This window comes from Tympanuchus pallidicinctus, unplaced genomic scaffold (genome assembly GCF_026119805.1).
Source record: "Tympanuchus pallidicinctus isolate F22 unplaced genomic scaffold, pur_lepc_1.0 scaffold22, whole genome shotgun sequence".
Lineage (NCBI taxonomy): Eukaryota > Metazoa > Chordata > Aves > Galliformes > Phasianidae > Tympanuchus > Tympanuchus pallidicinctus.
In genome coordinates, this window is record NW_026294739.1 from 27687545 (window position 1) to 27710518 (window position 22974).

Consider the following 22974-nt stretch of genomic DNA (forward strand, 5'->3'; position numbering starts at 1 on the left):
ACTGAAGTTCTAGGTTCTTATTCTACATGTATAATATTAAAAAAAAAAAAAACATACTACAAGAAAATAAGCAGAAGTTATTAGTTTTAATTCTGACCTGTATCAAGATCTCCAATCACATAAATGCTGGCTCCAATAGGCACAGCTCCATACACAAAAGAAGAGCTAGTTGGGATGCATAGGTTCTGGTCATTTAGATAAATCCACCTGTAAGAAAATAATAACAGAGTATGATTTATTTTTTTTAATCTAGCACATAAAAAAAAAATCCAGGTTCTCTTTCCAGCCAACATCCTGAGTCAAAAGCAGAGGGCACAAGTGACTTTAAGAACTGCTGGGAACATTGTCCAGTTCAAGACAGTCCTGGCTCCTCCTAGCTGGGAAGCCCACACAGTGCTGCTATTTGTCAAGTTCTGATGCTTCATGCTGAAGTTACTTTATTTCAGAATTGCTTCACTCTATAACCCAATCTGAAACAAATTCTTACACACAACCAGTAATCTTATGAAGACAGCAATCATGTAAGAGCCCTTTCTGCAACAGCTGCAACAATCAATTGTCCCTACAAAGACAACTTCAAGCAACTTTATCTTAAATAAATAAATAAATAAATCAAAATCATAATAGTAATAGTCCACAGCACAGGAAATAACATGTTGCTATAGCAAGGGCTTGTTATGAAGCAATGCCTTCCCATCTATAGTTCCTCAACTTCTTCAATTGCACATTATCAGCTGCAAGAATCCCCTTGCCCAGTAAGAGGAATGCAGCGCTTGGCAGTGCTTCATTTTAAACAAGGCATAAAGATTGGAACTCAAAATTGTAAGAGATTTGGAGACAGAAACTTCCTCACCTCAGAATTTAAACAGAGCTCAATCAGGTATCAGGCTCTTCTCAATCACTTCCCAGCTCCTTCTGTAATCTTACAACTCTCCCGTGTTCCCATTTAAGATATTACATCTTAACATTACAACAGCCTGACCTTCCTACCAAGCAAAATACGCTTTTCCATGCTGAAACCTTTGGTAGCCAAGTGAGTACATACTCTTTACCCACGGTGGCCTTTAAGGATGTCCCCTGTCTGGAGCTGTCAGTTCCCTCTCTATGGCTTTGAACGAAATTTCTGCCACTGCACTTGAGCAGCTGTCATAGTTACTGAAGACAATACAAATTAATGATGCTTCAGGTGACCGCTCCTGGATCTTTTATTATTTAATAATTTAAAGAGAACAGGAAAGTTGGATAAGCCTTGCCAACAGCTCCATCAATTTCCAATCCCACACCTGGTTAGTTTGAGGGGAAAGTTCAGAAATATTCTCACAGCTGACCTTTGAAAAGCCTGTATTGCCCTAACTCATGATTCAGAAGTAAGAAGCCTCCCTTCTGGCACCAAAGGAGATGCTGTTACACACCATTTGTCTTGGGACAGCTAATCCCTTAGTTTGGCTTTCAAAACTTTCTCCCTCCAACTTTGTGTCTGTGCTATACAATAAATGATTGGGATTTTAGGAAAAGCATGGGAATGGGAAAAGCAGGGGAATGTTGTCCTCTGCAGCTGTCGCAAAGGACAGCAACCAAACTGTGATGAGAGGAAAGCGATCTTTTTCTGGACCACTGTAGCTCTGTTACACCACAGAACACCTTTCAGCAAGTTTCAGTAGCTCCCTTCCCTTGCTGCAGGAAAGGAACAGATACAGTAGCTTCACATTTAGCACCAAGTTACCTCAAATTAGGAAGGGTGCATAAAAGGCAGAGAGATGGAGGAGGAAGACTGTAGGTTTGTTGGGGAGGAAGGGGTTGTTTTGCTTTCCAGTGGTAAATACAGGCCTATGTCAAGGGAAGGAAACACATAACACTAGATGGGTTATTTTAGCTACTCATCAAGTTCAGAAATCACACGAACTCTGGGGGCTGGCTCCACTAGGAACCCAAGGCTCCAGTTTAAAGGAAAAAGTGTGGGACCCAACCATTTTACTACTGCTGCACTTCAGAAAAGAGAGAAGAAATTAAAGCATCTGTGGTTGCTTGTGAAAATTCACTCTCAGCCTTTCTCAACACGTCTTTTAAGAGAACAGCCACAACTTTTCAGGAACGCTTACAGCAGTTTTCACAGTTAGAACTAGGAAGGAACAAAGACAGGAAGGGCAAGGGGTCACATTTCATCAGCACTTGACGAAGCTCCAGCTCAACGTGGGCTGTGCCTACTGCTGGAACAGTATGGAAAAAACACCATAAAAAAGGAATGTGAAAACACTCTCTGGAACGTAACTCTCACATGCTTCTCCAGGATGGGTCTCCTCAAACCCAACCCGAGAGCAGCGGAGGAGACGGCGCCTAACTAGAGACAAAAACAATTACTATCAAACTGAAATATGCTTCCACTGAAACCTTTTAAAAAGAGAAGAAATCTTTTTTTTCTTTCTGTCTTAAAGTGATACAGACAAATAAATTCATCTGAACCGCTGTAAGCTGTAAGCAGGATGGTAACTTTTATTTCCAAACGGGAAGCACGCTGAGGCGCAAAACAGAGCCCATGTATTCCATACACGTCACCGTAAGCTAACACAAGCTGTGAAAGGAAGCCTACAAATGAATGAAAACCTCTTCTGTGTTCCTCTTAACTGGCTGACTGATAGTGCTGTCAGATTTCTCATTACATCTGCATAAGCATTTCTTAGTAACGAGATTCCAAGATACTGTATGTAAGACTCTTCCTAATACTATGTTACAAAATCAGTTGGTTTACCATTCACGTATCACTGAAAATATCTTATTTCCATGATGGCCCATCAGCACAATAAATATTTTAAGTAGTTGTTCATTGACTGTTCAGAGCAGTTGTTAACTGACTTGTCTCAGAGCAAGCACCCCTCACCATTACTCCCCAGTATAGCAGCAAACTTCTGAATGAGGAGCTAAGGAAAACAAAAATGGTTTAGAAAACCATTCTGCACTGACAGCCCACCTGTGGCTATAGCCAAGGACAGGGCACACCAACAGCTCTGGCACAAGTTGCACATCTCCCACTTTCACACTTTTAAAAATCAATTCTTATCTTGAGTAGTGTTTTAAAAGAGAGGATGCATGCACACAAAGCTCAACCCCTGCCTTTAAAATCTGCATCTGCAGCCTCAAGAAAGCTGCACTCCAATTGTATTCCTCTTACCTATGCTCACTCATGTAAGTCTAGAGACAAACTGACAAAATATTTATTAACTGAAACATTTCAGTTACAGAAATTTTTCAAGTACAATATAAATTACTACAGTACTCTGTTTATATTTCATGTTTATGTTAGTATTCCATCTCACTTCATTTATCTCACTACTTGTTTATGTAGCGCAGTGTAGCAGGACTCAATGTTTGTTTTTTTCTAGGGTGAAGAACTCTGCATATTCCCAGTCCTTGGAGGAGTCTGTACTGTACTTAAGAACTACAATTGTCAAAGACCATGCACTGTGAATTATCTTGGACTCAGTTACCATCAGAATAAAGCTAAGCCTCCGCCTTTTTACCCAATCCAAAGCAGATTTACACACTGATGTAATTGCATATGCTTATTCACATACACTAAACAAAACTTGTAACTCAGTTCCTCATGGGCTCTAGGGTTCCTAGGATGATGCTACATCCTCTGTTCACAGGTAATAAGAGCTATGACACATAAATGAGACGTGCCTATTGCTGCCCATAGCTGTGAACCACCAATATCTGAGAGCTGAACTCAGAGAACCAGAAGTGCTTCACACTCAGAAAGCAAACAAGATGGAGTTCTGAAATTAATTAAACCCAGAAAACTCTGTGGTTCATAAGGAAGAATGAGATAACAACATGCAACTACTGAAAAGTCATTAGGAATTTTGGCTACAGAACCCTTCTGGATACACAGCTGGAATTTACATGCTGTGCTTTTGGCTCACTGTCACTAAACAGTCTTGCAAACGTATACCACCTTTCCACACGTCTTCCCTTTTATCCTAATGCTTCTAGATTTTTGTCAATCATGTCATCACAGTCAATGTGGTATTTCAGGTTTAATTAGACAGTTCCAGTATTATTTCTTCATCCTGACTAGAAAATGAATAAGCTCTTGGCAGTTCAGAGGTGCTCATTTCCCTCCTCCTGACTCCTTGATGTTGCTGGTCTGAAGGAGACCGATTACTATTATTTGTTTTAGAAACTATTACTGCAGAAATACATGCTTTTCAATAATAAATAATCTGTAATAACTGCAAAACATTAAGATGACGAATCAGTCTCTGTACGTACCACGTTAACTATGCACTAAGGAAAAGGAGGAACTGTCCCTAAGCAGGCCCAGCTCAGGCTCCTCAAGCCCTGTCTTGCCTCTGACAGATGGCACTCATCCCGCAAAGTGCAACTGTGTCTGGACCTGGAGATAACTACCAGTCCCTGCTGGCTGCTGCTATAACAGACCATGGTATCACAGCACCCTCTTCTGGTAACGAACATCACTTCTTGCTCCAACGATGACAAAGGGCTCTCCCAAAAGCAGAGAGCAGAGAAGTGCTTAGTGCAAAGGTAGGTCTGCTGCCTACAGCCCTAACTCAAGGTCACATTAAGACGAATTTCCAAAACAAATGACATGCACTGGCAAGGCAGAAGATAAAGAGACAACCTGAGCAGCTCCCTACAAGTGCCTCCAGCTGCAGCTGGACAGTCAGACTACTGCTACCTCACCTTGTGCCAGCACACCCTTGTGGCACTCACATGACAGAAGGGGTGCAAGATCAAGAGCTGAAGTGACTGGAACTGTATTATATCTTTAGTCGAATCCTGTAACTCCCTAGGATGCCACTAAGCAAAAACAGAAATGCAGGCATCAGAAATGCTGCCTGGCAGGTACCTGTGCTGCAGACAGCAGGTGGCACCAACTCACCTGTGCTCAAACTTCACCAACCAGTGAAACAAGTTTACAGTCACTGGTAAGGAATTGTGAGCCTCAGAGCACCTGAAGAATGGCATCAGTCTGGAAACATTTCCATCAAATCAACTAAAAGCAGGAGGCAGTTTGTTGGACAGCATCTATTTCCAGAATTTACCTTCTGCAAACTCTCCTGCCCTAAGGCTTATTCACTTTTAACATTTCCCCATGCCCCCAAAGGAACAGAAAACACCAGGGAGAATCAGCAGGATTCTTATCATCTGTCTGCTTCCCATAACCACCTTGAAGTGCGTTACCTCTCCAGCTTCTTCTGGTTAGAGCTCTTTTGGACATCACTTTGAACAACAAAAAGTCAATTTCATACAGAGATTAAAGTCTCTTTACATCTGCACCTTGGAATAAGATTATATAACAAATTCCCCACTGCTATACGATTTTTATATGCCTTTATACAGGTCACATCCTAAGATGTGATCTCGTAACAGATTTAGTAAACTCCACCACAGTCAATTCTCTCTGAGATATCTGACTGCAGAGTCTTATTTCAATTTGGTTGATTAAAAAGAAAACACAAAAAGAAATTTATAGTTTAATGCAAAAAGAAAACACTGGAGGTACAAAAGTTTTCCAATTACACCCGGAGCATAAGGTAACTTATCCATAAAATTCAGACTAACATAAGCAATGTTTTAAACAGTTACCACAGGCAGTTAAGTAGATTCTAAAACAAGAGTCAAGAGATAACAAATGAAGTTGTCAGAAGCAGATTCAAAACAAACAAGAGGAGATCAGCCACACACAGTGGTGGAGGTAACTGTGGACTGAACAGCACCCACAGCATCTTTTCTATGACAAGAATCTACACTGTTTCAAAAGCCAACTGTGACTGTTGATTTGTATGTATTCCCTAGGCTTATAGCTATAATTAGTTACCTTTTAAATTCATCATGATAAAACTCAGATTTACATGTCACCATCTCACTGGCTTGGCTGTCATCACGACTCCTGACCCCACCAAACACATAAAGCTCAGAGGCAACTCCACAGGCCACTGCCCCAAACCTAAGAATGAAAAAAAAAAAATAAAATACAAAAAAACACACAATCAGAAGATATACTAAAACATTCCATCCTTCTGAACTTTTTCAGTTTTTTTACATGTATTTTTAGATATACCATTTATTGATGAAAAATACACATATACACATTTTCCACTACATTATGCATTTATCTCTAGAGAAAATGTTGAAGTTCCAACTGAACTATGATTTCTACTCTTCACTTTGCCTCAGGATAGCATTGCCTGTAATATGCTGAGCATACCTCTACGGAAACATTTTGATTGATGGGATACTTCTCTTTGCTCAGCCACATCTTGGCATTACAATTACAGGCCACCATGATCAGGAAGACAGTAAAATCCTCAGTGATTTCTAACAGCAATACAGAGGGATTTACCCCTCGAATAAAGGCAACTTTCACTCATCAGAGCATCAGCACTTCAGTGTTAAAAAGGCCACGCACGTTATCAAACACACACTGACACAGCACTGATGACATCATCAGTCAACTCTTCCTTTACTTAAAAACAAAAATAAAACTGGTGCTTCAGTGACTATTCTGGGGGGCTCTGACTGAATAGACTCCAGCAGTCTAGCCATCCCTCTCCCCCTCCAAGTTCCATCCTCACCCACCTTCTCTCTTTCAGAGGACAGATGGCCGTCCACTGTTGAGTCCTGGGGTCGTAACACTCAACAGACTCAAAGAGCTTTCCATAGGAGCCTCCACCCATTGCATAGATTTTCTTCTTCATAGCTGCATAGCAGCCAATCTCAAAAAAGAGAAGAACACAAGATTACCCACAAATGCATTATACCAAGAGCTCAAAACTAACCACACACACTTATGTACACTTACATGTATTGTGCACAAATGTTTTCAGTCATGGTTCTAACATACATAAACAAGGAATGTGCTCTCATTCCCATGCTACTTACTAGTTTCCAGTTGAAGCAAAGCTTCATGATACACAGGATGGTTGCAACTGTTTAACAGCAAGGAAGGTGGTAACATACAATGTAATTCTTACCTTTCTAACCATAGTCAAGTCTGGCTGCTTGGTCCAGGTACGGTTATAAATATCATAGCTCTCCATAGAGATTAGTTCCCTTTCACCATCCTCGCCTCCCAGAATATACAGAATTCCATCAATCTCCACCACACCAAAATTATGCCGTGCCTAAGGAATATCAATGAGGTTAGCACTGTAAAAAATAAGTGCTAACTGTGAACACTCAATACAATCTTCTCTCGTGTCTCTCAGCCCAATGATACTGGTATCAATTACTACAGTGTTTTTCCTATATATATATATATATATATATGTTAATATATATATATATTAAATACAATGAAGTCTGAATCTCACAAATAAGATTATTATATTCTCCAATTAAAGAATATAAATGATATTCAAAGAAAAAAAAAACAGAGTAGCAAAAGCGACGCTGCAGAAATCCAATAACAGAGCTTGGCCATATTTCAGTTTGCACAGCAGTGGTCTCCAAAACAAAGCTGTTGCTTTTCAAGTCTCTACTCTCACAATGCATCACAACTACAAATGTGGATTTCCTTTGAGCTCAAGTACAGGCACTTGACAGCAAGGAATTCCTGAAGTTCAACTTCACGGCAAGCTCTTCAGTAACAGTTTGTGTTTGCCAGTATAAGCAGAAAGCAATCCCTAGCATGACTCTGAATGCATAAGATGCAAATGATCAGAGATTCAGATAATAATTCTGCAGAAGCAGAATTTTGCCAAAGTAGAAAAAAAAAAATCAACTCCAACAGTTAAACAATGATCTTGCCTCATTCATCGGTGGCAAGGAACTCCAGGAATTGGTGTCTGGATCGTATTTCTCTCCAGAGCTCAGCGTTCCCTTGTTTTCATCCTGACCACCAAGCACAAATAAAAATCCTTCTGTAAAACAAAAAGCAACGTGATCTTAAAAACAGGACTTGTGTTCACTGAGCAAGGCAACAAGACTGGTGAGCTGTATCCTGCGTTTGCTGAGAGTTTCGGATCAGTCACTGCAAGAAGTAAAGTTCTACCCACACTGAAGCCTACCACTGCAAATACTCTTCAACACTTTCAGTGATGCAGCAACTAGAATTCACACAAAACACAATACACTCCTGGAAAAACAGATGAGCAGATTCCAACAGATACTTTGGGGATGGTGACTATAAGACACTCATATGACAGGGATTTTCACAGAATAAAGTGATGTTTTGGGCAGACAAAGGGGAAGCATGAAATAAGCCCAGTGCAACGTAATCTTAAAGAAAAAACATATATAAACTGTATCTCATATTTTGAGGCACTGGTAAGTTTCCATAACACTGCCTTTACAAAAACAAAGCTCCCCTTTACCTGCTGACAACACTCCATGATTGATCCTTGGAATACTCATAGGAGCAAGTTCAATCCAGAGCTGTCTATTGGGATCATAAAGAGGACACATACACCGCATCACTGAGGTTGGTTTCCGGGATCTGAACACAAGGTAGGGAACAAACAAAACCAAAGCACAGTTTTACAAGTTCACCATTAACTAACCACTTGTATCTAAAGCTATGCTGTCCACAACATACATTCATAAAGAGCAGCATTTCCCTCATAAGGTAGGTTTAGTTTTCTACACACTGGAGACATAAAAAGCAGGCCCTCCTCATTCATACTGCATTTACCTGTATTATTTTTTTAGGAGCAAATTTGAACAAAAGAATGGACAGAGATTATCAGTAACCTCTCAGCAAAGTGACCTACAAACTGATGAGCAAAATGTTATTTGAATTGTAATAATGAGCTATCTTTTAGAGTGCTGCAAGTACTAAAACTGCTCTGGCACAGAAAGGGATTATTCTGTGACACACCAATTTTCACCTGGCACCTCAGGTGCACCAATGGTGACTTTACTTTAGAACCACAGCTGTCGTAGATGCAGCAGTTAAACTATATGCTCATTATCTTTCAGGTTACTATAGATGCTTTTTAAGATGATTAGAAAAGTGTTTCTCCAAAGTTCTGCGCTTGTTTTGAGTACAATCTATTGAGTAAGAAACAAAATGAAAAACACCAACAAAGCAGCCAGCACATACTGATACCAAACAAACACCACATCCTACTCCAAGTCAGAGGATTATCACAAAACAACTACTCACTGCTGAACCACTCAAAAAATATCTCAGGCGTGGCTGAACAACTCCAAACCAAGTTCAAATGATAGGGTAACAAGCACACTGAGGTGCAAATACTGACTCCACGCTGCATTCTCAGATCTAGATGCTTCTATTTGACCATTCGTAGCAACCTGCACTGCCACTCAATACTTACACTCTTTCTTCCCCACCGACAGTCACGATGCACTCCGAGTAGCCACGGGGCTTGAAGGAGGCCAGCATGGCCTCTCCCTGCTGAGGTGGTGTGAGAGGGATGTTGTTGCATTCTTTCACAATCTCCCGTACCAGTGGTTCGCTCATCATCTGCTCACGTAAATACGCCGCATCCAAGCCTGAGACCCACACTGCTGACATGACATCCTTCATGTGAACCTACAGAAAGAGACCAACTCAACATTCCCAACACTCCGTGGAATGACACTAAGGCATTCACACACAGATTAACAAAAACTTTAAAGAGCATTCCTGATATTTGGAAGTAGTAACAAGATCTACTGCAGTGTTACTAGAATTCTTTGAAGTCTCACTAGAAATGTGCTACTTGCTTTCTCTCTCTGAGATCAACATTATATCATTAAGTGTCAAAGGGTTTCTCTTTTCTTCTTAATGCCTATTAAATAATAAAGACAGGAAATAATATATCATCAGCACAGCTTTCTTTCATGTTTTTACTACAATCACACAGTCTGCATTTCTGGCAAAATTCAACTCTATAAAAATCAGATTAGCCCTGCAAATAACATTCCTGGAAAACAAGACCTACAAGGAGCAGCTGAGAGAGCAGGGATTTAGTATTGAGAAGAGGAGGCTCAAGGGAGAACTCATTGCTCTACCTGAAAGGAGGCTGCAGCAGAGGAGTCAAGCGACAGGACATGAGGAAGCTACCTGAGGTTGTGCAAAGGGAGGTTTAGATTGGATGTTAGGGGGAATTTCTTATGAAAGGAGTTGTTAGGCATTGGAGCGGGCTGCCCCAGGAGGTGGTGGCATCCCCAGCCCTGGAGGTATTTCAGGGTCACGTGGACATCAAGCTGGGGGGCATGGTTGAAGTGGTAGACTTGGTAGTGTTACATGATGGCTCAACTCAATGATCACATGAGGTTTTTTCCAAGCTAAATGACTCTACGATGCTACCTGAAGTTCCCACCCATTAGAATAAGCATACTGATTGAAGTCACATGCAAAAAATAAACCTTTCAGTATCCTGACCTTTCTCGATTCTGAATCGTGAGAAATCCACCTAATCACTGCTTCAAAGACGTATCTTTCATTTCCAACATTGAGCTTTTCCATCGACAGCACTTCTTTCAGTTTTTGAGGAGTCAGTTCCAAGAATTCCTCTGTGCTGCTGACATCTCGAAAATGAGTTTCCAGATACTCTGAGGCAAGGTAGTGAACATGATGCAAACAATAGTGCAGTGCAAAGTCCCGAATACCAATACAGTTCTCAGCAGCTATGCAACCTTCTAAAAACTCACAGCAGAGAGTTTTTAAGTCTGTAAGCAGCAGGAGATCAGCTGCCTGTACCACATCTTGGATAGTTTCTTCATTTAGCCTGATCTGCAAGAATTAATTTAGAAGTTATGCTACTATCACCCATTTGCTCCATGACATGTCCATATTCACTACAGTCATTCTCAGTGGCTGGGAAATGGAATATTAACAGCATTGCAAAAGTTATGAGAAATCAATATGACTACTACATGTATATAAATTAATCAAGGAATGGGAAGGGATTGGATTGACAGAAGGTGTCACTGCAGGATTTTGCACCCTAGGGAACCATGAAATTGCTACTCTCATCTGAGAACCTGTAATGAATTTTTCTGCAATAAATTAATGGTCTTTAAAAAAAGTGAATGTCCAGAAAAGAATCTCAAGGCATATCTGCTTCTTTGCTTTTGCCTAAAGCTTAAGCAGTTCAGCAGTAACTCTGGTTCTGAATGAACTGCACACATTGATTCCTGCTAAGGCTACTGGAATAAAGACACAACGGGCACATGGCAGGAGAACCAGACATGAGAATGCCTGCAGTACTTCAATACATGGGGTCAGTGATGTGTCTCAGCCTCCATTGCTGTCAATCCAGTTTTCTGGTAGTGGTCTGTTTTAAAGCAGGTTACTAAACAGTGAACAAGCACAAGTTACTAAACAAAAACAAGTACTCAAAATGGAATTTTTCAGAGTCCTCCTCCATGGTGCAACAAGAAAGAACTCCTTGCAGAACTTGCTGCCTCTATTTCATGGGCAGAGCCTATGTGAGATGTACCACTCTGCAGTTGCTTCAACATTAATCTTTAAAGTGTGCCTCCTGATGGATTTGTCTTTCAGTATAGTACTGTTAAAACCCAGATTATTTTGTCAAGCAATCCAATTTCCACCTAGTTCTTTTTAATACCATACCTGTCCACTGAAGATGTAATCTAGTATCTCTTTCATGATATCAACAGATATCCCTTCAAGTTCAATCTTGTATGTTGAGCCATCATCCTTTGGAGGATTATAATTCAACTTCGTCCTAAGAGAAGAAGGGAAGATGAACCAATAAATAAGAAGCACTCATGAGCTGGGCACAGCATTTCTTTCTAAAGAAAAATGACAGCAGGCAAGCTGCAAATTACATTTGCTGAAACAGAAATGGTAAAACCTTACAACATAATCTGAAAATTGGCAAGAAGAGACTATACGCATGCTCTCTGGTACTGCTTATCATATGTGCAGACAGAACAAGCAGGCTAGCCTTGGAAACTACTTATGGCATTGGAGAGCCAAAGCAATTTTCTCCTGGCTCACTCATCCCAAGCATTCACAAGCATCACTCAAAGCTTCAAACAGAAGGGCAATTCTGCTGACAGATGAAAAAAGAATCTGCTTTGGTAAAGGTGAAACAAACTAACAAACAGCCCCCGTTGCTTCCCCCTCCAAAAAAAAAAACCCACACTGGAATGAGCACAGGTGACCAAATGTACACTGGCAGCACAACAGGACCATTCTGTCTGGTTTATTATGTTATCAGATCAACGTTACGACTGGCTTTCAGCTGCACTGTGTGCTCACAGTTCCAGGAAACAGACCATGTTCTGGTCAGTCAAGCTGTAAATATTCATCTATGTCAGCAGACACATTACTGGTGAGCAGTCTCTTCAAAAATCCCAGGAAGTTTGGATGTGCTTTTGAATAGAACAGAGAACTGAAAAACACCTCACACTGTCACTGTCTTCTGTTATCTACACTCGCACCAAGCAGATACGACCTAGTTAAGGGCTAGATGCTGCTTCACTTACACTCAGAATTAATCATCTCAAAACATGCAACTCACATCAAATAAAATCTGAGTTACAAATAGTTATGAATAGTTATTCTGAAGTACAAATAAAGATGGCAATTTCAGCCCTCCACCATATCTGCTGCCTTGTTTTCACATTGCTCTTCCAAGCTGTGAGCAAAACTCTGTCAGAAATAACTGCTCCAATTCATGCACATCACTGCAACAGCATTGACACTGAACTGCTTCGCTCTGTGTTTGTGTAGCACCTCGCACAAGCAACAGAACAACAACATCATTTGGATGAGCAAATTGCTTATTTCCTAACTCCTGGAATGAGATTAGGAAAATTAAACACCTTCTGTAAATGGCCCACATGACTCCCAATCATGTTGAAAGAACAGACACTGATCTGTGAACTGCCAGCTAAAAACTTCCATAGCAAATGTAGGGCTCAAGCAATTTCGTGCAACTTGTCTCCCAACCCACCCCTTCCTGCCCATGGGAAACAGGCATTTCCCACACCTACAAGCTCCAAATGAAGGAAAGAGCATATGCACACACACCAACATCCATTCCCAATTCCAGGGTTAGGTTTCTATACGCAGATTTTTCAAGTCTATCCAAATTACCTCAATTTTATGTATGTTGGTTACACTTGAGTTCAGGGTTTCTTGCTTGATAATGAAAGCTATTCCTTATTTCCTGGGACAAAATGGCATTTTTGTTCAGTAACACCAAACAGATCTACATTTGCAGTGTCTGGCTTCTTCCCAGGAACAGCAGCCAGATGGGATCCATTCTACACCAAGCACCTATGTGCAGCAGCTACGGAACCACACCAAACCAGGGCAGCCAATGCAGTGTGGGTTTTAAACCAAGTGCAAGCATGTAATAAACACATTGCATGGCAGCACTAATGGGGAGATTAGGGAAAGGACTAGCACTGCTTATCACTAACTTTCATCTCAGCATCACCAGCCCACACCCAAGCTAAATCACCTCCTTGCACGGACTTTACACTGACACCTCCTAGTAACAAGGAAGCACTGCCCACAGCTTTGGGGTCTTATCAGGCTCTGTGTTCTATTTCCTGTGTACTCCTTCAGGGTACAACAGTTGTTAACCTGAAAAGTAACAAACCAATTGCAGATGCCCAAAACAAACAGAGCAGAGAAAATAAACTTGAGAGCACATGGAGAAGTCTGCACAGTTACAGACTCTTGTGTGCAGACAAACACTCACAGTATGCAACTGCGGCCCACTCAGTTTCAGACGACGCTTTGCTGTTTCTCAGATGATAGGAGCAGTTATCCATCTGTCTCAGAGCCTTAATTTGCTAGCTAATGAACTATGAGGCTCTCCATCTGAGCCATGACACAAGAACCACTCCCAAACAGCAGCTGGATGAGATAGCGGGGCTAAGGGCTGGAAAAGGCTAAGACAGAAAACTGAGTGTAGCAGTTCAGAGAAATCTGGGAGAGGAGAAATTAACAGGGTATGTAAGAGGAAGGAACGGGGACATGCCTCCTCTTGCACCACCTGCATCCACTCCTCACCAGCAAAAAGAGAGCTCAGGTATCCTGGTCACAGCACATTCAGCTCTCAGAACTGGGAAGTTTCCAAACACGTTTGTTCCCAGCTCAGGTAGAGAGCAGACAGCAGCACGAGCAACACATAACCCCGGTTTTCTCCATTAAACTTCAATCTAGAAGAAAGCTTCCAAACCACGCTTGAACAAAGGTTTCCAGTCTGTGAATATGCCAGGAAGGATGTTTGCTTTCCCTGCCAGCATGCTCTTTTCCACAGTGATTCATTCTTCCTATGATCTGCATGGATGAAATCTGGAATCCAACAACGAACAGCGATGCACTACGGCTGCTTCTAATGCATGCATGTGAGAGCTTCCTACTAAGGACAACGTTTCTGATGACTTTAAAAGCACTCTAATTTGCCAAACCATTGCATAAATAGCTGCCTCGGTCTTCCTCATCTCAGATGAAAGACCAGACCATCCAGATTTGGAAGGAAATAAAACCTCACGGCACAGAGCACAGCCCAGATGCACACAGAGCTAGGGGAAAACAAAGCAATGGAATTTCTTAACCTTATTTTCTCACCTAATTCAGTTTTGAACAGTTTGACTCCATGCATGCAAACAAGCGCTGCTGTGCTGTGCTTGATGTTGTGTGGCTGTCACAGACAAATTTAGAATCTGCTCTTCCACGTCACTTAAGGAGCACAGTCCTAATGAGTCATCTCAGATGTCACCGCATAATGCACAGCAAGGAAAAACACCCCAACATCTCTTCTTGAGACGTGAGCAATAGCACCAGCAAGGTAAATGAGAGCAATGCAGTCTCCAAAGAGAACGCTTCAGGTTGCAGTTACTTGAGTAGATTTAAAATATCTGTAGTGAAGAACAATCAGAAACTGGGAAACAAAGCTAGTTGCTTTGGTTTTGGTGCTCTGCAGAGGTTAAAACAAAACAAAACTTTTGCCTACTTGGACATCACCACACTGCTAACAATGCAGCTCTGCAGAGCTGCTTACACAGCTGTGAGAAGTGAACCCAGGAGGGAAGAGGGAAATGCTCTTCTTTTTGAAAGAAGCTGCCTTTCCAGATTACTGATTTAGTGATTAACTCCAGATTAGCCACGAGGGCCAGCCTACGCCACACAGGCTCTGCCAATGGACACTACTCCATCTCAGCACTAAGGAAAGAAGACTATCCTTCCAAATCAAGGCACAATAAAATCCATTTGTGCTGACACATCCCTTATCTGCACTAGTGCTGTGACCTTCACAGGAAGGCATTTTCAAATGGAGCTGTATCTCTAACAAAAATTTCTGGCAAAGCTGCACCCCAGGCCAGAAGGAGATGGCCATAGGATGCCAGAGAGCAGCAGAAATGCCAAGTTAAGTACATCATTGCTCCTCATCAGTAGAGAAAAAAAACTTTCAAATTCTGGTTTCAGTGCAAACATAACATCAGCAAACATCATTTTATCTCTTCCTTACCCTAGCTGAGTCTTCACACTACAAGCTTACTGGGTTAAATCTAACCCCTGCTTAACTTCACTGTTACATTGGCCAATTCTTTCTCACATCTGCCCTTCTATCATAGAATGGCCTGGATTGAAAAGGACCTCAAAGACCATCTGGTTTCAACCCCCCTGCTATGTGCAGGGTCGCCAATCACCAGACCAGGCTGCCCAGAGCCTGGCCTCGAATGCCTCCAGGGATGGAGTATCCACAACCTCCCTGGGCAACCTGTTCCAGTGCGTCACCACCCTCTGTGTGAAATGTTCTATCTGCAACATTTTCCTTCCAGCCAGGCTGATCTTTCTGCATGCAAAGAACTTTAATAATTACACCGTTAAATAGGTCACACATAACAACATGATGCAGCAGTTCACTCCACCCACTGCCCTCCTCCAACACTGCACTTTACAATCAAATGAGAGGCTCTTCTGGAGGTTGCACCCAGGCCTTCAGCAGTGCACATAAAAGACTGACTGTCTTCACCACACCCTGGAAAGGGTGCCAGCTCTCAGTGCGTTTTGGCTGTGCCTTCACTAGGTCTTTCTTTTTAAAATCATCTGTAACTGCAACTTCTGGTCTCAAGGCAAAATATTCCACCCAACAGCTCAGCATAGAGATCCGCACAAGTTGCTTCCTTTGGTTTAAAGGGGAGCAAAGAGGAATAACCTCAACTTTCCAACAAAGAAAAATTCAGGCAAAAACTTAACTTACGGTCGGACTAGGAGATGTTGGAGGTCTTTTCCAACCTTGGTGATTCTATGATTAAGGCTTTTTTCCCCTCCCTCTATAAGAGAAAAGTGAAACAAAACAAGAAGCGACTCCTTCAACAGCAGCACAGGGTGTGTTCACAGCTGGTGGGCTTCCCCCAGTGAACTGCCTGTTTACCCCAAACATCTGACTATGCTGAGCTCGCCCAGAGCCAGGCTGCAATCTCAGTGGGCAGCCTCCCCTCAGCCAGCACGTCCTGCACAAACACAAGGCTAGCACTAAGCAGACAGAACACACACCTGACTAGAACAGCCTCCAAGCAGGGACTCCTGGCTTTAGGGCTCACCCAGGAGCAGCGTAGAGCCAGGCCTCACCGGGTCGTGTAGCTGAGGGGAGCAGGCCTGGCTGCCACCTCCTCAAAGGAAAAATGACTATCACATACCTTCCTGTAAAAGAAATACCTCTGAAATGTGGTATTTCTGTACCAATTGTTTCAGATAGGTCATTTGTGCCTTTTAAAAGGTGGGAAGAAATATGGAACTGCAGTTCCTCAGCAGGCAGCAGGCTAGTTCCATGCAGCTCCATCAAGGCTGTTCCTCAGCAACTTCAGTGTCACATCCACACCATTTCGGCGCTCCAGAGCATGTTCACATCCACCCACTGAACAGATGACTCATGAGACTTCCATTCAGCATCAGCTGAACACTAGAGCTGAGTTTCTACCAAACAGGAAGCAGCCTGGAGCCAGGTCTTCCTTGGAAGAGCAAGGAAGGCATTTCTACAGCTTTAAACCAAGAACTGAATTGTACCTTAATTGAAAAGTCTTCTTTTAAATTAACTCTGTGTTTAAACGTGTTAATTTTTTTTTAAATAAGAAGGAGCGAGAACAGTACCATACTCACACCACTAAACTTCTAATAAAGTCTTTATGAACTGTAACACCATCTAATACATCTCTAATAAACTAGACATACTGCGACTTACTGCAAACTTACTGGAAAAACACCAAAGAGCCTGCTGAGAAAACCTGATTTTTTCAGGTGGGTTTTTTAACCCTCTTACTCTTGCGGAGCTGTGGAGAACACCAGAAGCTGGAAAATCATAGTCTGCAAGGCTGTGATGAAAAGCCAAAACAGCCAAGAGGAAAAAGGAAAGTGAAGTATAAACTTCGCCAGCACAAGGAGCCAAGAGTCTGCAAGTCAAAGGGCTACATTCACAACGAACAGCAAGAGTCGCAGTCGGCAGCTTACAGTTGTTCAGGAGATGTAAAAGCAACATGCCTAAGGACATACGCCACCAACTACATGGTATTACAAAGCTATTTCCTTGATAGGCAGCTGGTAGTTTCAGAGCTGTCCACAGCAGCAATTTTGTTTGTTGGCTTGGAACTGTTGGGAGATGAACAGGGGAGCCTTCAGCATGGAAACACAAGTGGCACTGTGCTCAGCAGCAGGATCGAGAGGGGAAGATTTGTACACACGTGACATAAAAGGTCTACACAGAGCAAAGAAAAACTCTGTGAGATCATTAGTTACTTCCCATTTCATTATCTATCAGCCCACATGAGGAAGAAGTTCCTTCTCTGTTTGTAGCTGAGATCAATGCAAACAAACACAATGAACGAAGCGTTCAAACTCAGTCTAGATTTTCCCTGGGGCGCAGCAGCACCATCAGAACAGCCCTGTTCCACACAGAGTACAATTTAAAGAAAGGTTAATACAAAAAGCCCTGTTAACAACAAAACTTTGGGCAAACAACAATTAACAGAGGTGGACACACAACCTGCAGAGTGGAAATGACCCAGACATCCTGAACTGCTGCATTCTGCTCCCCTCCCTCAAACCAAGCATGTGCTTGAATTGCACCTCTTCAATACAGAGACCACAAAGGGTCACCTCAAGATCTCCTCTGTAAACAAGATGGTCTGATTTCATGCTCCCCCTTTGCCTGACATGGAGCAACAATCGGCTGCATTGCCTGCCTGTACCTTGCTGGGCAGGAACCTTACTGCTTCCTCCCTCCAGGCTGTGTTTAGGGGCTTGTTGGAGCAGGAATGTAATTAGTAACTCCCCACTCAAGCCCGGCATAGCCCTTTTTAAACCATAAGCTCTTAATATACCTATATTGCTGCTGCCCCTCAACTCCTTACCCAAACACAATCCATGTTTAGACACTTCTGGGCTGTGCCAGATAAAGAATTTCTGGATGCAGCCACAATTTTGATTCACTGCTCCTCAAAGCTGCAGAGACTCTACAACTGGGGTATCACTAAAGCATCACCAGTAACACTGTAGTATCATTTGGAAAGAAGTCTTGCATAATTTGCAAAACAGCCTTAAAAGTCCGGGAGGAAAACCTGTCACAGTCTGTTCCTTCCTTACTGCAAGAGTTCACACTGTCAGGGCAGCCTCTGAAATCCCCGGGAGACCGACAGAAACAAATCTCTCCTAAGAAAGCTTTGCTACGGCACGGCTTGAAACTCCTGCTTGTAGAAGCACTTACTACAACAGCACTCTGCAGCGGGGAGCAGACAAACGGAGAGGGATGGGCAGACATATGCCTTCAACCCGCAAGAAGCAGAGAGCAATTCAGCTAAAGCACAGCTTAAGAAAACAGAGCCCTCATCACCAAAGTAGCACCCAGCTTCAGCTGTTAGTTGTCTCAGTCCTGAACAGTGCTAAAACACTACAGAGTCCCCATAAATGCCAGTTAAAACCAAACAAGGATCTGGAAATAAGCAGTGGGAGCAAGTGGCACTGGAACCCACTTTGTGCTGCTCTCCAAAGGAAAAAGTCTTACTGGCTGCCTCCTGGTAACTCCAATGGACCAGTGGTGGCACTGAGAGAAAAGGAGCCAGGTGACAGAGGACACAGCACTGATCCACTGTGGTCTGTGGAGGTTTGGGAGTTGCAGAAGGGTCTTGCAGACAGGTCTCACAAGGTGGGCTTGTGAGCATGTTTTAGGCATGCCAGAAGGCTGAACAGCACAGCTCAGAAGGTGCAAATGCTGTCGTGTTATTTCCAATCAAAACAGATCTACAGGTAAAGTACCAGAACTTCACCTTTTATTTTTATTTTGGCTATATTATGCTTGTCTGGGAAAAGACACAAGTATGGTTACTGGTCTGTTATCGAGTCAGAAAAATGTTGAGGAACAGCATAGAGTACATACACCCATCTACAATCTGTTCACACAGATGTGTGAAAACCAAAGACGAGACACACTGAGATAACAAAAAATTCCTGATTTGTTAAACACAGCACTTAATTAAGATAGCAGAACAATCACCACGTAACAGTGCGAAGTTCATTCACAAACTTGAGTTCCTACACCCCCCCTGCTCTCTGTGTGCCCTGACACCCGGGGAGCAGACAGAGCTGCCAGGCGCCCAGAGCTGCAAGTTTCAGCCGGCCTCAAACTGCTCAGACAGCGACAGACCTGCTTGGATGAGAAACCTGCTGCTGAGGATACCACAATACTTAACCAAACCTATCCTATAAAAGGGTTCTGGATGAATGCTACAACTTAGACCATGCTACTGTAAGCAGTTTATTCTGTCAAAAGCACTCTTATGCTGGAGTAATTTACTCTGGGTTCCCAAATCAAACAAACTGAGCCAAAGGAAACCATCTTGGGAAAAATGTGCTACAGCTATTGTCAGGACAAAAGCACAGAAGAAAAAAGCAGTAGTGCAGAGCTGTGGCTGATTTGTTACAGCAGAGAAAGCCAAGAGCTAACCTGGCTCAAACCAAACCTCTCTGGGGAGCAGAGCAGTGCCCATGAGCCAAACCATGCTTTGCCCTATGGCAGACTCCTCATTAGGACAACTCCTTTTCTCAGGCTCAGAAACATACCACGAGATGTTAGAAATATGCAGGAAGACTTCTGGTTTGTTTGTTTGCTTTTTAAATGTCAAGATTCGCTCTGGGGCAGGCTAAGGGATGAAATAAAGCTGCACAAATACGTCCATCCTGTAGGAATTCACACAGCCATCCAAGGCCCTGCTGCCCATAAGAGGACTATGAGCAGCCTGGCACTGAGCAGCTGGGGCAAGACCTCAAGCTACCACACAAACGCAGTCTTACTGGCCCAAGGGCTGACAGCTCATCCTTGAAGCTGGTGCTTTTTCCTGCCCCTGCAGAAGCCAGCAAATGAACAAAGGCAGATGGGGTCCACAGCATCAGCAGATCTTCCGTGTGTCTCTGCTTTGTCTTCACGTCTTTCTGCCTCTTCCCAGCTGCCATTTCTGAGCTGCATGGATACTCAAGCTGCCAAGTAACAACAGGGAAAACCACATCACTGCAATTTATAAATGTCCTACTCATAACCACTCAGCCAAATAACTTCCATGCAAAACTCAAAAACAGGTAACGCTCCTCTCTCTGTGGCTACACAAATCCTTCAGCACACAGTGCTGTGCTCACACCCAACCACCCCCTCAGAACATCCATGCCTACTTATTTTCCTGCTCACACCCTAAATTCAGCATTCATGCAAACCATACGAAGTTTCTGAACTTGCCCACAGCCACAGTATATAAGGACAGAGCCAGGAAAGGCAATGCCAGCTAATACTTCCACTGCTACGTTCCACATATCCACTCATTTTTCTTCCAAATGTTCTTCTGAAATTAGTTATTGGATTTTTGGAGCTACATATTGGAATAAATGTAACTCAAATCAATTGGCAGTTGGACTTTCAGACTCTGGTAACATAGCATGCTTTGGAATAAGCTAGCTTTAAAATAACATGACATTGAATTCCTGCGTCTCCTGGTAACTCTTTATATAGAAACATAAATCAATCATTCTGAAAACACTCAGAATAAATAGGACTTGCAGAAGTTTGGGTACAGCTAGAGCTGCATTTTATCACCAAAGCCACTGAGATGTTCATTTCAGCTGGAACCACAGTTCTCCAATACTGGTGCCCCACCTGACCCATTCCACCCAAAATAAAGGACAGCTGGAGTAAGAAAGGGATCCTACAGTGATGAGAAGAGACAAGCATCACAGGTAAAAATGTGGTTTTGCAAAGGCAGGTAAGGCAAACATGTTTCTTAATGTGCTGCAGAATTGGGTACATGTATTGTCACATCTTGTAAGCCCAAGGAGAAAAGATGAGTAAGCTCAAAAAAAAAAAAAAAAACAACAACCAAAAGAAACAAAGGGACCAACACTACATCATATTTATGTACTAATGCAGGTAACCTACTTTCCACATAGCTAATGAGTTCCTTCTTGGATATGAGCCTGAGCAATCCCGAGTTACAAAAATACCCACAACTCCAAGGAGTGCAGGTTTTGTTGGAGCCAGTGCAGCTCTAACTCCAGGACACCTAACTTGTGTTTCCCAGCTGGTTTTTCAGAGATCAAGAACAAAATGCAATACATTGAAATGAACATCTGTGAAAAGGCGCCCTTCTATAGAGTAGTTTATAGTATCCTTGAACTACAGAGGTTGTGCAACCAAAAGTCGCACATTCTGTGTATGCCTATACTGCTGCTGCAGCAGAACGACAGCATCTCCCACTTACAGCAAGCCTCCAGTCTTGATTTTGGATCTGGCATTGGGTCATCTACAAAATGACAAACAACAACCAAAAAAGGATTCAGGCATCTGAAGAACATTTCATTGACTGCTCACCCTTACTTCATGCCTTCGGCTTGCCTTTCAAAGCAGCCTTCCACAGCTGACTCTGAGTACTGAAGCACCTCAGTGTCCGTTCTGAGGGTTCTTTTTCCTGCTCTTCCATCTCGGTGAGTTTTACAGCACCCTACTCCCGGCCTCAGCCGCACCTGCTCATGGCTACGGGCAGGGAGAAGTGCTCCTTTGGACCAACATCCATTTAGAAGTTAATCACCAACTTCACACTCCGTTTGTTTTTACTTTGTTTTCACGCTTGAAAACGTTGCGGGTGTACCACAAAATACCGCGCCGCCCCAAAAGCGTACAGAAATAGAGCCGCGGAGCGCTCCGCGATGTGGCAGCAGCAAGCAGGCAGCGCCCGGCCCGCGCTCCGCGCCAACCCAGCGTGCAGGCGGGCGGGCGGACAGGCACGACGTTCCGCACCCAGCGTCCCAACAGGCCCGGCCGCAGCAGCCCGGAGCCGCGCTGGCCGGCGCTGCCCGAGCTCCGATGCGCAGCGGCCGGCAGGCAGAGCGGCGGCCCGCAGTCCGCGCTCCCCGTTACATAACCGCCCCGGGACGGCCCGGCACCGCCGCACCTGATGTAGGGACTGGCGGCCGCCAGGATGTTCTTCTGCACCGGGATCTCCTCGCCTTCCAGCACCAGGTGCGCGTCGCAGAAGCGGCTCTCCTCTCGGAAGGAGCTGAGGGCCCGCAGCAGCCGCGCCGGGTGCTGGGGATCCGACACGGCGCTCGGTCCCGACATGCTGCCCGGCCGGGCCCCGCCGCCCGCAAACACCTCGCGCTGTGCCGAGCCGCGCCGCGCCGGCCGCCTCAATCGGTGCCTCGCACCATGGCTGACGTCATCAACCCGCGCCGCCCATCTGGGCGGGAGCGGCGGCGGCGGAGCGACGCGCCCCTGCCCCGGCAGCGCCCCCGCGCGGAGCGGAGCGGAGCGGCGATGCAGGAGGGCTGGCGGCGCTGTTAGAACGTGTGGAGGTCGCTTCTGGCTTGGGTGTAATTATCCGGAATGTCAGATGTCTCTGCTTCGAACCAGACCGGCAGGATGCAGGAGGGCTTCACGCACGTCTCCGCAGCACTGAGCAAGGAGAGCTCTCGGGCTGCTGGTGGAAGGTGTATTTTGCTCATTGTTGGGTAATTGCACACCCGAGGGAGCAGTGGTTTGA

At 43.7% G+C, this 22974-nt stretch overlaps 1 protein-coding gene across 1 annotated transcript in view; it reads right to left on the bottom strand.

Annotated features, from left to right (window-relative positions):
* Positions 1-22644, bottom strand: part of GAN (gigaxonin) — a 36505-nt gene extending 13861 nt beyond the window's left edge. The window contains exons 1-10 of the mRNA XM_052685884.1: positions 22387-22644; positions 11546-11660; positions 10352-10702; positions 9300-9517; positions 8337-8458; positions 7771-7883; positions 6996-7145; positions 6601-6737; positions 5840-5968; positions 98-207 (exon numbers count right to left, since the gene is read on the bottom strand). Of these exons, the coding sequence (XP_052541844.1) occupies positions 98-207; positions 5840-5968; positions 6601-6737; positions 6996-7145; positions 7771-7883; positions 8337-8458; positions 9300-9517; positions 10352-10702; positions 11546-11660; positions 22387-22553 (1612 nt within the window). The 5' untranslated portion in view covers positions 22554-22644. The remainder of the gene's footprint in view (positions 1-97; positions 208-5839; positions 5969-6600; positions 6738-6995; positions 7146-7770; positions 7884-8336; positions 8459-9299; positions 9518-10351; positions 10703-11545; positions 11661-22386) is intronic.
* Between the last annotated feature and the right edge of the window lie 330 nt (positions 22645-22974).